Source organism: Nansenia antarctica (genome assembly GCF_963989245.1).
Source record: "Nansenia antarctica genome assembly, chromosome: 3".
NCBI lineage: Eukaryota > Metazoa > Chordata > Actinopteri > Argentiniformes > Microstomatidae > Nansenia > Nansenia antarctica.
The window spans coordinates 9,270,188-9,288,567 of NC_137688.1; the positions used below are offsets into that span (position 1 = coordinate 9,270,188).

An 18,380-nucleotide genomic window follows, 5' to 3' on the forward strand; every position below is an offset into this window, starting at 1 on the left:
GTGGGATATGTGCCTTTGTGTAATCCCTCCAATAGATGGTGCTACAGGCCCATCTACTATAGCAAAACAAATGGATCTCAATTAGAAAACTGAAGTCTCATATTCATCAGATGTGGTTGTCAATCTCAGAATACTAATGCATCTGGTATTAACAGCCTATACATAATGTAAGGAAATATATTAACTCTATTCATAGAATCGTACGAACAAAGAACACACAAGAAAAGAGAGGGGCTGAGGGGAGGGAGGTAGAGAGTGTTCAGCAGACCCTGATATCCTCCTTAGTCTTCCTGGTCAACTGACGGCAGAGTTAGCCTATCAGAGATCTCTAAGAACAGTACAGTCCGCCCACGAGACCCACAAACAGCCAATCCCCAGGGATATGATGCTTTTCAGGGCCTCCCGGAGGGTTGTGGGTATCCCACGAGGCTTCGCAGAGTATGACACAAAGCAGATGTTCCAGTTGTTGATGTCTCTGTCACCCTGGACACATGTCACCCCACACAGAGTTTTCCTAACGTAACGTAGACAGTGACACATCCGTCCTGGCTCTGCAGCCACCCCGGGGCTCCGTGTTCCGTGTTCTGTGTTCCGTGCTCCGTGTCCTCTGGGTCCCTGTCGCGTCCTCTGTGTCCTGTCCTGCTCTATGTGCTCTTGATGCCCTCGAAGCCACAGAACCTCCAGCGTTTCTCCAGGCTGGCGCCCACCCCCGTCAGCTCCTGTCTGAAGGTGCAGGGCAGCCGAGCCAGGAGGGCCTCCACCTCCAACGTGTTTATCTGAAACACACATGAAACACACATGAAACACACATGAAACACACACACACACATACACACACATATGCACACGCACGCAAGCACATAGAAGGGTACACACTTGATAAATACACAAAGATAAACCCACACAACACAGTTATACAAACAGACTCAGATTAGTCGAACCCTGCCACGTCAGTATGCATTATGTGTATATGGTGTAGGTATCCTCATTGACAGTGCAGTGCTGCGTGGACACAGTAGATAAGAGTTGTTTGTGGTGAATCCAGCCAAGCCTGGTGACAAAGCTCTGTGGGCTGTGTGGTGTTCAGAGAGACACTGTGACAAACACCCCTCAGGGCTTTGAGTGGAACCCCTTCCCCCCTCACACACACACACACACACACACACACACACACACACACACACACACACACACACACACACACACATAAAAAAGAAAAGGCTTTCATGCTCTATTCACAATCTGTGTGTGTGAGAATGAGTCACTGTGTTGATGATCACAGAGAGGGTTTTAATGAGCTGGACCTCTTTTCACAAAAGCCACGTTAATTTCATCCCACGTGTGTCACAAGGGTGCCGTCATCTTTCGGGCTGTTTCCCAAAACCCTCGTAACCGACGTTGCGCTTGAAAATGCTCGTAAATTAATAAGCACCAAATCTGTTTCCTATATTAGAAGACCAAACATACAACACACAATTGGTTTCAAAACAATTGAATACACTGACATTTACGGCTTTTGTTTTGAGATGCACTGCCATAGATGGAAATAGATCCATAGATCTCCAAGAGCTGCTCTCATGTCAGTATTGCGTAGAACTATAAACAACAATCGGAAGAGAGAGAAAGCGTTTCAAGCCTATCGATCATTGACATTCGATGTGTGTCCCTCTCTGCTCTTACAATGCTCTTAAGATGCATCTAAACATTAACCTAACACCTAAACAGTAACACCTAAACAGTAACACCTAAACAGGTGCATCTAAAGAGGCTCTACGAGGTGGTTTGTGAAACACATGTTACATCGTCATTCTTAGGGAACGATGCATCGTTAAAACTCTCGCAGAGCTTATGTTCTGTCGCTATCTGGAAATGAGGTCCTGGAAAACAGAGTGGTCTGTATCGAGGGTCTCCTCATGGAGGTGTGGTCATATATCTGAGGGTATCCTCATGTTTGTTTGTTGATTAAGATCCTCATTAGCTAATGCCATGACATTAGCTAGTCTTCCTGGGGTCCGATACAACCATGGAGGTGGCAGTGAGGGTCTCCTCGTGGAGGTGTGGTCATATATCTGAAGGCCTCCTCATGGAGGTGACAGTGACTGGTCAGATATCGGAGGGTCTCCTCATGGAGGTGACAGTGAGTGGTATATCTGAGGGTCTCCTCATGGAGGTGGCAGTGACTGGTCATATATCGGAGGGTCTCCTCATGGAGGTGACAGTGAGTGGTATATATGAGGGTCTCCTCATGGAGGTGGCAGTGACTGGTCATATATCGGAGGGTCTCCTCATGGAGGTGACAGTGAGTGGTATATCTGAGGGTCTCCTCATGGAGGTGGCACTCGGAGTGGTCACATATCTCATGATATACTGGGCCCAGTATACACTTCAAAACGTTTAATATGGATCAGAATGATCCTGATTATTTTTTCGTTATCCAGGATCAGATCTATCTGTCTGATTTAATCTGATCCAGATTCAAAGTTTTGAACAACTGGGCCTGGAATAACACTCAAACTGGTCCTTCATTTGATTCACTGACTGAAGTATTTGCCAAGATTTGATGAGAGGGTAGCTCCAAAACAGAAACATGTGATGTGCAAGGACTAGGGCAATATCTTCTTATTGGGCAAATGACCGCCAACTTTGACGTGTTGGTCTAACAGACCTTCCAAGCATATACATTTTTGGCATGTATTTCGGGGATTGAGATTACATTTACATCTTAACCATTTAGCAGACGCTTTTATCCAAAGCGACTTACGATTAGTGATTCCAGGGACAGACTCCCTGGAGTAACTTAGGGGTTAGTGCCTTACTCAGGGGTACACTAGTGGTGGTGTTCCCAGGTCTTACTCAAGGACACACTAGTGGTGGCGTTGCCAGGTCTCACTCAAGGACACACTAGTGGTGGTGTTGCCAGGTCTTACTCAAGGACACACTAGTGGTGGTGTTCCCAGGTCTTACTCAAGGACATACTAGTGGTGGTGTTCCCAGGTCTTACTCAAGGACACACTAGTGGTGGCGTTGCCAGGTCTTACTCAAGGACACACTAGTGGTGGTGTTGCCAGGTCTTACTCAAGGACACACTAGTGGTGGTGTTCCCAGGTCTTACTCAAGGACACACTAGTGGTGGTGTTCCCAGGTCTTACTCAAGGACACACTAGTGGTGGTGTTCCCAGGTCTTACTTAAGGACACACTAGTGGTGGTGTTCCCAGGTCTTACTCAAGGACACACTAGTGGTGGTGTTCCCAGGTCTTACTCAAGGACACACTAGTGGTGGTACTCAAGGACACACTAGTGGTGGTGTTCCCAGGTCTTACTCAAGGACACACTATTGGTGGTGTTCCCAGGTCTTACTCAAGGACACACTAGTGGTGGTACTCAAGGACACACTAGTGGTGGTGTTCCCAGGTCTTACTCAAGGACACACTAGTGGTGGTGTTCCCAGGTCTTACTCAAGGACACACTAGTGTGGTGTTCCCAGGTGGGATTTGAGCTCATGACCTTCTGATCACCAGTCCAACTCACTATCCACTAGGCCACCACTACACAAGTAGATTACATAGCTGAGGGCCCCCTGGGGGAGGAGGCACTCAGAGTCGTGATGTAACTGAGGGCCTCCTCACGGAGGTGGCAGCATGAAAGGCATAGCGTGGGAGTTGGGTGAGAGAAGGCCTCTGACAGTGCAGGGAGAACTACTGGAGGCTGGCGTGTGGAGACGGATGTTTTAGAGCGTCAAAGGAAATGGAACAACCCTGAAGGATCCAGTTCTAACGTGTCTCAGTGTCCTGGGAAATCACATGCTCACACGCACACGCACGTACACACACACACACACACGCACACACGCACACAAACACGCACACGCACACGCACACGCACACTCACACGCACACACACACACACGCACACACACACACACACACACACACACACACACACACACACACACACACACACACACACACACACACACACACTTCCTCTTCAGTGCTGGGAACTACAGATTCCCATTTCTAGGTTAACCTCTTGCATTACCTTCAAGCCCAACTCTAACCTGAGGAGGCCAAGGCTGCACACAGAGGAAAAACAGTGATCTCTGAATGCACATGGTGACTGTTTCTGCTTGATGGAGCTTACCTGGCACAAGGGGATTCACACTGCCTTAGGGAGTTCTGCCTGCAACAGGGGTCTCTGACTGCACGAGGAGACTAAACCTGTGCAAGGAGACCCCAACTACCAAATTCCTCTGATTCACCAGAGCCATATGTCACCACGGTAAGCTCAGTATGGGTGTCTATGGCTGTGTGTCTTTGCTGAAAGAGTGAGTGGGCGTAGGTGCTGGAGCGAGGTGCCAGTACTGCTATCGCTACTCAACTTACTGTGTGTGTGTGTGTGTGTGTGTGTCCTTTCTAACGTGCTAAATACACCTGACATTGTTGATAAAAGCCAAGGAGAGGTGACCTATTAGTAGGCTGCTCATTCGATCTGTACAAGCTTTTTCTACAAAACTGTTAAAATACACGTTTATTAGTGTCCTAGGCTTCAGGTGTCAGCTAGTGATTCTGATATTTGGCAGCCTTGGACATGTGCACTACCTAACAGTATGTGGCCTGGAAATTGCAGGCCTACCAAAGCAAAAAGCCAAGCAGCTTGCATGATATTGTTCTCTGTCAGCTGTTGTGGGAAGCTTAGCTGTACGGCGAAGACGGTGTTACCTGTATCCATGACAATCTGTATACTTTACTTAATATATATATTCCCATTGAATGGGAAAGTGTGTCCAAACTTTTGACTGGTACTGTATATATGGCTGGTACTATATATATATATATATATATATATATATATATATATATATATATATATATATGTTACGGTACATGTGGGAATACGGTACATGTGGGAAAACTAGGGTTAGGTGCTAGGGTGCTAGGGTTAAGGTTAGGGTTAGGGTTAGGGTTAAGGTTAGGGTTAGGGTTAGACATGCCAGCATGCTAACCCTAGTTTTCCCACATGTACCGTATTCCCACATGTACCGTAACAAGTATATATATATATGTATATATGGTCATTATATTTTTTCGTTGAAAAAGTTATGCTTTAATGTGAACCCAAATAAAGTATTAACAATTGTGTGTGTGTGCGTGTGTGTGTGTGTGTGTGTGTGTATGTGTGTGTCAGCAGTACCTTGGTGTCCAGACGGTGTAAGTAGGAGCAGATGTATTCGATGCTGGCTCCAAAGGGGTGGACATGGAGGAACGTAGAGATAATTCCTGAGGAGAGACACAGAGATATCACATACTAGAGACACAGAGATATCACATGCATGTCGTACAGTATTGCATTGTGGTACAGCACTCTATAACTCCACTCAGTTTGAGCATTGATACGCTCATCTGTCCAACATGAAAGAAAACCTAAACCTGATCGTCAAGGCCCAGCATTTCTAACATGTTAATCAAACAGCTTGATCTGATCCTAGATAGCTGAATAATAATAATAATCTGGATCAGATCAAGCTGTCTGATTTCCATTATACTACTCCAAATCTGAGCCGGCTCTAGAAGTTTTGAAAGACACCACTCTATTTAACTCATCTTGTCTGACTAATTTGAAAATGGCTCTTTCAAGATTCAAGTGTCTCCTTTCCCAAAAGCAATCCTGGCTCTGTCAAAGACTCTTGTGTTTGAAGACTTCAGATTAAGACAAGTGTTTAATGACTAGTACTTTGATGCTTCTCTCTGCATTAAAGGGCCTCATCAGCACCATAGGCGTCCATTCATCCCAACAATAACATCTGCTCATTGGTATGATGATCCATATCTGAGTATCATAACCCTCTGGGCAATAGCATCTTATATAGCTCTGAGGAGCCATCTCTCACACCCACACGCATACACGCACGCACACACACACACGCACACACAGTCACACTCACACTCACACACACACACACACACACACACACACACGCAGTGATAAACCAAATGAGACACCGCAGGAGGAACGCTCCAGACTTTGATCAGACAACATTAAAAGAGTGTATGTGCAGCTGGGCTTGGACCAATGATATCCAGCAGAAAACCATCTTCAAGTTTTATACTTTCACTTTGCTCAGCAGTGTCCTAATGTTCAAATCAATTCTTGCAAATAAAGCAGCATTTTATGTTTCATTATAGTGAGATCCATAAACTAGGAGTATAAAGCTGTAGTTGTTCTGTTCTCTAATTACCACGGTCTGAATCTGATAACATCAATCAACCATGAATCTGACAAGGCAGCTAGCAGTATGATATTCAGAACAACATCCACTATGGAACTAGAGGGTACTAATGTAGTACAAAACTATCAAAACGGACAATTCTCGGATGTTACTGCACACGTTATGTTTAGATGTCTCTAGACATTGCCTCATTGACACTTACTAAAATAACTTTGGCACGGTGTTACCACATCCTACTTCAAATGTCTGTGCAATGTTTTGACTTAATGTTGTCTCACAGTTATCCGTGGTCTCTTTATGGTTGGCAGTGAACCAGTGAACCCTTTTCCATAGCGTTATCCAATGTTTGGATTCAGACATCTCTGCACCATACCATTTTCCATCATGACGGATATACAACGATACAAACAACCAAGGTCAATGCAACATCAGCTCGTAGAAAATGCCTATGGGGCTGTTTCCTCTTTGTGGTTAAGTGTTCAGTATGTTCAATCAGTATGAATCTCGCTGTATGAAAGAGAAATCAGGAAAAAAGCGCAACCCTTGCTTTCTGGAGGAGCCGGGTTCTTTTGGGAGATGGGATCATTTCTGCGTTCACTTCAATGGAGCTCAGAACAAGACATCATTCAGAGTGTCTCTGACAGGTAATACCCCCAGAATCCTGAGCGGCTGTTTCTCCCTCATTGAGCAGCCAGAGTGGGCAGGTGTGAAGGGAGCCGCCCATTGGCTACCTTACTACTTGTGATGGTATGAGAGAATAATATGGGGGGGGGGGGTCAGTGTTGGCCTTAGGGCAATGAAGGAAACCGCAAGTAAGATGCTGCCATTAGCATCACACCTCCTCCCTGACTTCTCTGTAATGCTCTGCTGCTAGGAAGCCAACGTAATCCAGGATCACCTACCTCCAGGAAACACTGTTACATCCTACAATAGAGTAATAGAGAGGAAGAGAGAGAGAGAGAGAGAAGGGCAGGGGGTGCTTAAGTAGAGTCACTAATGGTGCTTGACCCAAAACCACAGACTTTTGTGTTTCCAACGCACCCCCCAATGAGCCCCCAAAAAGCCAAGTGCCATTGGCTCCAAGCTCCTACCCTGACCTGGGACCTTGGGATGCATGAAAACACGATATAAACCGTTAGGGCTTCGAGTTATGTTTAGAAGCATTTACAGTGGCTATAGGAAGTCATCCCACCCCTTCACTTTTTCCACATTTTGTTGTGTTATAGACTCAAATTTAAGTGTATTAAATAAAGAAAAATTGGCATCAATCCACACACAATACGACAGAATGAAAGTGAAAACAAGTTTTTAGACATTTCTGCTAATTTATAAAAATGTAACCACAGAAATACCTCATGTGCATAAGTCGTCACACCCTTTACTATAAAACTCTTGACATGAGCTAAAAAGCAAAAATGTCATCAACAAATCTCTCAATAAGTTGAATTGAGTCCATCTTAATGCAAGGATAATAGTTTATGTAATTTTGGAATCAATATCTTTGTTTTTATAGGGTCTCTGATTTGCATAGGAAACGTGTTTTCACTTTGTCATTATGGGGTATTGTGTGTGGATTGATGCCAATTTTGATTTAATCAATTTTAAATTGAGTCTATATCACAAAATGTGGAAAAAGTGAAGGGATGTAATGACTTTCTATAGCCACTGTATATGGTTATTACATTTGCTCAGCTGCAGGGAAGCACCCGTTTCTGACAACATGGATAGCTTGCTGACAGTTGGATAGCTTGCCCCCCCCCCCACAACACACACACACACACACACACACACACACACACACACACATACACACACTCACGGCATCTTGGGAGGTCTGGAGAACGTCAGATTGAACTGGACGGAGTGATGGAAGATTGTACTCAATTTAATTGGGTGTTACATTCCAAGGACTCTCCCCTGACATGCCCGCAGAACAGTTGCTTATTGTTTGTTGTAGGTCGTCTTTTGCAAACAGGCAGGACTATTTGACAGTTGTTGTCTACGCTAGTTTGTAACCCCGAAGAACATGTAAACACTCCACCCAATGCAAGCAAGATACTTGGTTTGACGCTGGACTAATTTCAAAGTCTTTCCTCCGGCTTTCCGTACTAGAAAAACCTGGTCTCAACAAGGTTAATGTTACAGTAACGTTATGATGATGTCGCAACACAACGTTATGATGATGTCACAACACAATGTTATGATGATGTCACAACACAATGTTATGATGATGTCACAACACAACGTTATGATGATGTCACAACACAACATTATGATGATGTCACAACACAACGTTATGATCAGGGGTGCACATAACTTTTTGGGGCCAGTGCTCAGAGGAGCACCTAGGGATGCTGCTTGGTGCTCCCAGAGCTCGCGAGTCACGACCCGTCCCACAGGATGGATGAAAAAGGGATACATGGATAACTTATATTAGCAAAACGACATTTGTTCATAAATAAAGATGAACGAACAAATGATTGTGTGCAAAACAAAAGAAACAAATGCAAAATCAAATGACTGCTCTTTAAGCATGAAAGTCTGTCAGACTCCTTTAAACACAATGAAATCAACTGACATCTCTTTAAGCACTAACTGAATGTCTGTTCTTTAAACACACTGAAATCAACGGACATCTCTTTAAGCACTGCTCTGTAAACACTGAAATCAACTTTTCAACAAAAAGTTACAGCCTAAGCATTTATTTATGCTACAAGCTTAATCATCATCATCACTGCTCTCTTGACTGCTGTTATCACTGTCCTCAATTTCAACCATGGTAGAGGATGTTGTAGGCTATCACTTTAAATAGCTCATTATTTTGATTGTGCAACAAAGTTTTTTTTTTTTTTTTCTAATAGAATTCCCAACCATATTCCCTGGGTCAGGGGTCTAGGTGCGATAATGAAGCTGTAAAACAAACGTCTGAACGTTTGAAAGCTTCAGAGAAAAGAAACGTGTCCCTTGGTGTTGTTTTTCCTTTTAGCGACGAGTCGTTCGGGACTGAATTTTCACGTGCGGCGTGATAACCGTGCGATACGCGATACGCGATACGCGGAATGAAAGTACGAGTTACGATACTTTCCGAATGTTTTCGTGAGGGGAGTCGCCGTGGTCGTCGTCGGTCGACTGTTGTGATGGATTACTCGTCGGGCCTTCGACTGAGGGGACGGCAAATAGTTACTTAGTGGGGCTTGCAGTGATGCAGCAGTCAGCAGCTGGATTTTGAGGAAGTAAATTCCTCTCCCAGCGCTTCCAGCTGTTGGTGCGCAAGAGCGCGTTCATGCCGCTGATCTGCCGCGCAGCATGCATTTTGGCGACGCATGCGCACTGGCGCACCAGTTATGTGCACCCCTGGTTATGATGATGTCACAACAAGGTGCTGTACGTACCAACCAGCAGGGCCTCTCTCTCTGAGTGGACGGGGTGGAGGGGGGAGGGAAGCTTCTCTGGCTGGCCCTCCTTCTCCTGACTGCACGACACCACTGATGATGCTGCTCCATCCTACAGAGAAGACAGATACTGATTACATACATACGTACACACATACGTACACACATACGTACACACATACGTACACACATACGTACACACATACTGTACGTACACACATACGTACACACATACGTACACACATACGCACACACATACGTACACACATACGCACGCACATACGCACATACGCACATACATACGTACGTACAAATTTACGATCAACATGAGAAGCTGGTGTGGGACATTGAAATAAGAGTTCAGCCTCTCGATCAGAACGTGGGGCTGCATTTTGTTGAAAGCAGAAGAAAAAACTGTGAATAAAAGTCTAGCATGAGCTCCAGGTGTATCCAGGGGAACACAAGGGGGAACACAAGGATGATGATTGATTTATTGATCACACACAACAGGCTCACACACACACACACACACACACACACACACAGAATGTACATCCTGACGTTCACATAGAGGAAGAGGAAGAGAAATGGAAATGGGGAGACAAAGGAAGCAGGAAGAGCAGAGAGAGAGAGAATTGAGAGAGAGAGAGAGAGAGAGAGAGAATTGAGGTAACCCACAACAGTAGCTCTCTCTGAGTGACAGGCTGGTGGAGGGAAGGTGTGTGTGTGTGTGTGTGTGTGTGTGTGCGTGTGTGCGTGTGTGTGTGCGTGTGTGTGTGTGTGTGTGTGTGTATGTGTGCGGCGGTACAGGTCTATGATTCTCTAACCCAGTTGTGTCGGAGTGATTTATCCTGCGACAAATAAAGCCCTCCTGAACTGGTTTCTGGATTGGCCTATAATGATCTGTCTTGTCACGAGAAGGTTAGATGAGAGCAGAAAAAGGAGCGGAGAGAGAAACGGAGCGTAAATAGAGAGAGGGCGAGCACTTAGAGAGGGATGAAGGGCGAACAGCCCTTTTCCACTTACATTGGTTTGATTAGCGCTTTCATCACCCCCTCTGTCGTCTCTGTCTGACGTCTCCAGCTAGACTCAATTAGAAAAATGAGAAGCGCCATCAGTGAGGAGCATGACACACCCACACACACACACACCCGCACACACACACACACACACACACAGACACACACACACACACATACACACACACACACACACACACACACACACAGACATACACAGACATACACAGACATACGTACACACACAGATACACACACACACACACAGACACAGATACACACACACACACACACACACACACACACACAGGCAGACACAGACACAGACACACACAGCACACTTCTCTCCTCAGGAAATGAAAGTGCTATAAAACTGTGTAATGTTTCAGTATAAGCGTATCCAGGTGCATATAAAGGGAGCCAGACGAGTAGGTAGCGGAACCAGACAAAAGGTTGTTTACTTAAGGTAGAGTAGACTAAAGGAAAATGCAGGCTGATTGAACGTGAAGCTTTTGTTTTCATGAAGATTTTGTCAGACTTCCCCGTGGAAGGAATTTGCTCAGCCAAAACCACCCCAATAAGAAACTCTACCATCATTTTTTTTATGGACAACGGAAAGTCATGTCCGTAGGCATGGCTGAAATGTGGAATGTGGCTAATGAGATTTACTAATGAAGGTTATGGTTTGCTGGTTGTAGCTGGTTATGCATGGTGCTTTTATTTAGACAGCAGAAGACACACAGCCGATGAAAAGACAGGGCGGGGATCGAACCAGCAACCTTTGATTGCTAGCCGGCTTCTCTAACCTCTAGGCTACCGATAATTATCAAAATAAAGCCTGGATTTTCCTTTAGTGACGTTTATGGAATACCCCCCCCGGGATACAAACATGACTTAATCTAAAAAACACAGCCTCCAAAACAGTTCTCGTATGTATTCAGTGGTTTACCATATCTCACACAACCAACAAACAGTGGACACAGTGTGAACACTAAGCAGGGAGTGAAGGGAAGTGTAGAAGGGTACATAAAGCATTAGTGACAATTAAACACAGCTGCAAGTGATCAGACTGAGTGAGGCGACCGGAGGGAGACCCCTAGGGACCGCACTGGGGAATGCGCCCCCATCCGTAAGAAAACTGAGTGAAAGGGAAAATACATGTTACAGGTTAGAGCTGTACGGAGCCCCCCTGGGGTCACATGGTAGAAAAAAAATATTTGATGTGTGAATCCGTTTCCTCGGTTTAGTAATTCGTTCCCTCGGTTTAGTAATCCGTTCCCTCTGTTTAGTAATTCGTTCCCTCGGTTTAGTAATTCGTTAGGGTTATTGTTATGTATTGAAGTGTAATTTTGAGCTATGTGGACCACCGTAGTTGGAGTGATAAAAAGCGGATAGGTAAATGCGGAAGTGATTATGCCTGTATACCTGCGATGTGTTCAGTAAAGCTACTACGGATATAATCAAAGTGTTTCGCCGCCTCTGCCTCCATTCTTGATCGGGAATTATCGATGTTATTGTCTACATACATAACAAAACAATTGGCGACGAGGATCGACGAACTTGTGCGGCGGTTTTGTTTCCCCCTGGATTACAAATTATCACCGGCGGGAGTCATGACCAGGGCGGTGTGCGTGCTGTGAAGTTCGGGAAAAGAGAAACTCACACTGCGCATATTGGAGGAGAGTACACAAGTAAGTGAAACGGACTTACTTAAACTGGGAAAATGCCGATGACTGGAGCATTTGGACAGTTTGATGACACTTTAGAGACTTGGAATGCTTACACTGAACGGTTTGAGTTTTTTGTTATTGCTAATGACATTAAAAATGACAAGGTGGTGGCAACCTTCCTCAGTATAATAGGAGCTAAAACGTTTGGCTTGCTAAGGGACTTACTCCAACCAAACAAGCCAGGTGCCTATTCTTACACGGACATTGTGACAACGTTAAATGGACATTTTTGCCCAAAGCCTTTGGTGATTGCAGAGCGGTTCAGGTTCCACAAGAGGAATCAAGAGGAAGGTGAATCCATTACTCAATATGTAGCAGTACTGAGGAAATTGACTGAACATTGTCAGTTTGGCACATCACTGTGTGACACTCTGCGTGACAGACTTGTGTGTGGATTAAGGAGTGAGGCAATACAGAAGCGCCTGCTCACAGAGGAGCACCTCACATTTAAGACAGCTGTGGATTGCAATATCAATGGAGCTAGCTGCCAGGGAAGCACTGCAGCTAGGGGCTGCCTCAAGAGTGCATGGGGTAGCAGCCACACATGATAGACAGAGAGGGGGTACCCTGGAATGTTATCGTTGTGGGAAACGTGATCACCTGTCATCAGAATGCTGGGCGAGGGAGCTCCTATGCCATCACTGTGACAAGAGGGGACACATTGAGCGGGTTTGTAGAGCTAAGAGAGAGAAGTCAACAAAGGACACCTTTAAAGATAGGAAAAAGTCAGACAAGGCAAACACAGACAACTGGCGGTCAAAGAAGAAACTGCACAGTGTTAAGCAGGGACAGACAAGCAGCAGTGGAACAGACTCAGAAGAGGAGTTACCAATAAAGGTGTTAACTGTAAAAGGAGGCTCAGCAGCCTATAGTGTCACCCCGTTATTGGAAGGACATCCCATTACGATGGAAATCGATACTGGAGCCGCTGTATCACTAATGTCAGAGACACTGTTCAAGAAAAAACTGAACCATATGCCATTGACTCAGGCAAAGCTCATTCTAAAAACATACACAGGTGAAACCGTCCCCATGGTTGGGAGGGCTAAGGTCCTAGTTGAATTAAATGGACAAAAAGTCAGGCTTCCGATCTATGTGGTCAGAGGGGACTATCCAGCACTGATGGGCAGACCATGGCTGGAGGTGATGCGTCTGAACTGGAGAAAGGTGAATGCAGTACAGTGTTTCCTCCAGGAATTTTTACCATGGTGGCGGGTAGTGCTGACCGCGCGTGCGCGATTTTTTCGCGTGCACGCGCATGAAACGCGCACGCGCGCTCAAAACAACGACGTCATTTCAGCCAAAACTCGAAAATAAAATGTTTTCCTGTAAATTAAAAACAAGGGTAGTCCGTCCGTCCGTCCCTCTCTGGAATGGAATGGAATGGACTTTATTTGTCATTGCTACAGTACAGGTACCAGACAACGAAATGGTCCATTAAATAAAATGACACGGTTCAAATGTTCACGCCGGCAGTCCGGCTCTCACACATACTGGCAGCGTCCCGGTCTGACTTAGCTCTCGTTTGTGCACGGCTTTCTTTCTTTCCTTCCTTCCTTCCTTCCTTTATGTGAAGTGGCCGGTCCCGGGCACAGCTGCCTCGCATCCGCTCAACGAGCCCGGCGGTTCGGTGCTGCGCTGATTAGCGGATGCGGGACAGCTGTGTGAGCGGATCGCTCCATCTCTCATCTTGATGAAGATGAATGATCTTTATTGTCATTGTAACAGGTACAACGTAATTTAAATGAGGAATCACAAAACAGTTTTGCAAGCGCGTCGCTTCGCGCTTGTGGGTGTGTCTAGCGCTGTGAAGGTCTGAAAAGCGGCCTAAATTTTTTTTTTTTTTTTGGGTTGAGAAATCTGCATGGTGGCGGAGGAAATTCCATTGTGGCGGACCGCCACGATGAAATGCATGTAGAGGAAACACTGCAGTATCAGAAGATACCACCCGCCTATCAGCAGTGTTAAAGCGACATGCAGCTGTGTTTAAAGACGAGCTGGGGAGCATGAAAGGCATCACAGTCAAGCTGCAGGTCAAACCTGATTCCAAACCACGCTTTATGAAAGCCAGGACTGTTCCCTATGCACTCAGGCCAAAGGTCGACGCTGATATACAGAGGCTGGTGAAGATTGGGGTCATTGAGCCAGTACCATACAGCGACTGGGCCACCCCCGTGGTCCCGGTAATCAAGAGAGATGGATCAGTTCGCCTGTGTGGTGACTTCAAGGTAACTGTTAACCCGGTGCTGACTGTTGAACAATACCCTCTTCCAGTGATTGAGGACCTGTTTGCTGGGTTGGCTGGTGGTAAGAAATTCAGTAAAATCGATCTGAACCAGGCCTACCTACAGATGCATGTTGAAAAAGAGTCACAGGAGCTCCTCACCATCACCACCCACAAGGGTCTCTTTAGATATCACCGTCTGCCGTTTGGCATCACCTCCGCCCCGGCAGTGTTCCAGAGGGCCATGGATCAGGTCCTGAGTGGTAGGGATGCTCCGATCTGGATTTTTGGGGCCGATACCGATCACCGATTTGTTTCCTCAAGATCAACCGATACCGATACCGATTTTTAAAAAAATACATAACTGACTGGATAGCCTAAATATTTTTTGCTTTTTAGACAAAAGTTTTGATCCATTAGGCACCAAGCAAACGCAGACCCATTTTTATGGCATAGTAAAGGTCTGGCCTATCACCCAGTTAGGGCCTGAAGCCCAAGTCAGTCGATATGGCTGTATAAAAGACATCATAAACGTGGCCTTCATGGTTTACATACTGTTACGTCCTCCTATGTTTTCTGTTCAGTTATCTGTCTTCCCCAGGAAAAAAAAAGAAAAAAAAGAAAAAAAAAAAAAAAAGATCGGTTTTTGCGATCGGCCATTTTTGCCGATCACCGATCGAGTCATTTGGAGTGAAATCGGCCGATTTAAATCGGTGGCCGATAAATCGGAGCATCCCTACTGAGTGGTCTCTCTGGTGTGCAATGCTATCTGGATGATATCTTGGTGACTGGAAAGGATGATGAAGAACATCTGCTGAACCTGGATAAAACTCTGGGAAGACTTGAAGAATATGGCTTACGTGTTCGCCAGGAAAAATGCGACTTCTTCAAGGCAGCAGTGGAATACCTGGGCCATGTCATCGATGCAGACGGGCTCCACACAGCGCCCTCTAAAGTGACCGCCATTTCAGAGGCTCCTGCTCCCGAGAATGTGAGCCAGTTGAGATCTTTTCTTGGGCTTCTAAACTATTATGGCAAGTTTATTCCACAGCTGTCTACGCGGCTAAAGCCGTTGCACGAACTACTGAGGGAGGGCAAAACATGGTCATGGTCAAAAGAATGTGACGCAGCGTTTAACATAGCCAAAGCAGCATTGACCGACAAGAGGGTGTTAACACACTTCGACCCGTCCTTGCCTCTCCAACTCGCATGTGACGCATCGCCATATGGAGTGGGCGCCGTGGTGTCCCATATCACACCGACTGGAGAAGACAAACCCATCGCGTTTGCGTCACGTACGCTGAGCACAGCAGAAAGGAACTATCCACAGATAGAGAAAGAAGCATTAAGCATTATCTTTGGAATTAAAAAGTTCCACACTTACCTGTTCGGAAGGAGGTTCACCCTGCTGACCGACCATCGTCCTTTGACATCCATCTTGGGTCCGTATGCAGGGATACCGACCCTGGCAGCAAGCCGCATGCAGCGCTGGGCACTGCTCCTCAGTGCTCACAACTATGAAATTAAGTACCGGAGGTCAGGGGCACACGCCAATGCGGATGCTTTGTCACGCCTTCCACTTCCTGATCACCCTAAGAGCAAGGAGCAAACCATTTTCTACTTTGACATGGTGGAGAGTGCCCCGGTGACTGCTCACCGTGTCAGGAAGGAAACAAAGGGGGACCCCATACTCTCCAGGGTGTTTGACCGCGTTATGAGAGGGGATCTGTCACAGGTTCCTGACGCACCACCGGATCTTCAGCCTTACCTTTCGCGGGGGAAGGAGTTGACGGTGACGGCTGGATGCTTGCTCTGGGGCATGCGGGTCATAATCCCGACAAAGCTGAGAGAACCAGTCCTGAGAGAGCTACACTCAGGCCATTGTGGCATCGTCAGGATGAAAGAGCTTGCACGCAGTTACTTCTGGTGGCCTGGGCTAGACTATGACATTGAATCTAAAGCCAGATCATGCCCATCATGTCAAGTCATCAGAAACACACCAAGCCTGGCTCCGCTGCATCCTTGGGACTGGCCAGCGTGTCCCTGGCAACGAGTTCATCTGGATTTTGCAGGACCAGTTGATGGAGCTATGCTGCTGGTGGCCGTGGACGCACACTCAAAGTGGCCTGAGGTGGCTGTCATGTCCACCATCACCTCGGGGAAGACCATTCAGATATTGAGGGAGATGTTTGGTCGATTTGGACTCCCTGAGCAGATCGTCACTGATAATGGGCCATCTTTTGTATCAACAGAGATGGAGGACTTCCTACAGAACAATGGAATTAAGCACATCCTTTCAAGTCCATACCATCCATCCAGCAACGGATTGGCGGAGAGAATGGTGCAAACTGTAAAACATGCCCTCAAAGCATCCAAGAGTGAGGCTCCCTTGAAGCAACGCCTTGATACTTTTCTATTCAAGTATCGTAATACCCCTCATGCAACGACTGGGACCTCGCCAGCTTACCTTCTAATGAAGAGGCAGCTTCGGACACGTCTTGATCTGCTGCGACCTACCTCAACGGAAACATCAGTCCACGAGAAACAGCAGGAACAAGTAAATCAGCGAGCTAAGCGGTCTAAAGACAGACAGTTTGATGTTGGAGACTCTGTCCTCGCACGCAACTACACTACTAAGGAGAAATGGACCCCTGCCACGGTCCTCCGGAAGACTGGACCTGTTTCCTATCATGTTCACACCAAAGACAATCAGACATGGCGTAGGCACGTGGACCAGTTGTTGCCTAGAGAGCTAGGAGTGACCAGCCCCACATCCGGGGCATCAGGATTCACGTTCACGGACGAGCTGACACCACACCTGAGCATGCCGGTACCTGCAGCGGCCACACCTTCGCCGCCTGCAGTAGAGCCAGCACCTCCAGACCCCTCGGTGATCGAATGCCCTGTGATCGAGCTGGAACCCAGCCCTTCTCCGGTGCTGAGGCGCTATCCCCCAAGAGACAGGAAACCTCCTGAGCGCCTGGTGCTAACCCTGTCTACCATCTCTCCCTAGTTGACATTTAATGTGTATGATGCTAATGTGGACATGATCATTTAAGGGGGGAGGAAATATGTTATGTATTGAAGTGTAATTTTGAGCTATGTGGACCACCGTAGTTGGAGTGATAAAAAGCGGATAGGTAAATGCGGAAGTGATTATGCCTGTATACCTGCGATGTGTTCAGTAAAGCTACTACGGATATAATCAAAGTGTTTCGCCGCCTCTGCCTCCATTCTTGATCGGGAATTATCGATGTTATTGTCTACATACATAACAGTTATGGTTATGGTTATGGTTATGGTTATGGTTAGGGTTAGAGTTAGGCCCTACAAGCCAGAACGATCGCAAGGATTAGGGTTAGGGTTAGAATCCTTGCGATCGTTCTGGCTCGTAGGGCCTAACCCTAACCCTAACCCTAACCCTAACCCTAACCATAACCCTAACCCTAACGAATTACTAAACCGAGGGAACGGATTCACACATCAAAAGTTTTTTTTCTACCATGTGACCCCAGGGGGGCTCCGTAGAGCTGAATGACGTGAGGGGGACATCTTTTCAAATGTGCACACGGAGATAGACACAGAGATAGTTCTCTCTCTCCCTGGGTAGGATCCAAAAATAATTAGGTGTCAAAAATGTCCCATGTTCACTGGTACTGTGAGAAAAGTCATTGGTTAATATATCCATCTCAGAACAGAACGGCTCATCAGTATTCCACTCTACTAAGTTTGACACACACACACATGCGCGCACACACGCACACACGGACACACACGCGGACACACAC

The 18,380-nt window shown here is 46.3% G+C and overlaps 1 protein-coding gene across 2 annotated transcripts in view; it reads right to left on the reverse strand.

Annotated features, from left to right (window-relative positions):
- Positions 1–156: 156 nt before the first annotated feature.
- The window catches only part of LOC308152702 (ecto-NOX disulfide-thiol exchanger 2-like), a 103,689-nt gene continuing 85,465 nt past the window's right edge, over positions 157–18,380 (reverse strand). Inside the window, exons 11-14 of one of the 2 annotated variants that reach the window (XM_080525752.1) lie at positions 10,646–10,702; positions 9,620–9,731; positions 5,192–5,277; positions 157–776 (exon numbers count right to left, since the gene is read on the reverse strand). In XM_080525752.1, coding sequence (XP_080381878.1) covers positions 645–776; positions 5,192–5,277; positions 9,620–9,731; positions 10,646–10,702 — 387 coding nt within the window. In that variant the 3' untranslated portion in view covers positions 157–644. Of the gene's footprint in view, positions 777–5,191; positions 5,278–9,619; positions 9,732–10,641; positions 10,703–18,380 lie in introns of both variants that reach the window. The other variant, XM_080525753.1, reaches the window with a different exon arrangement.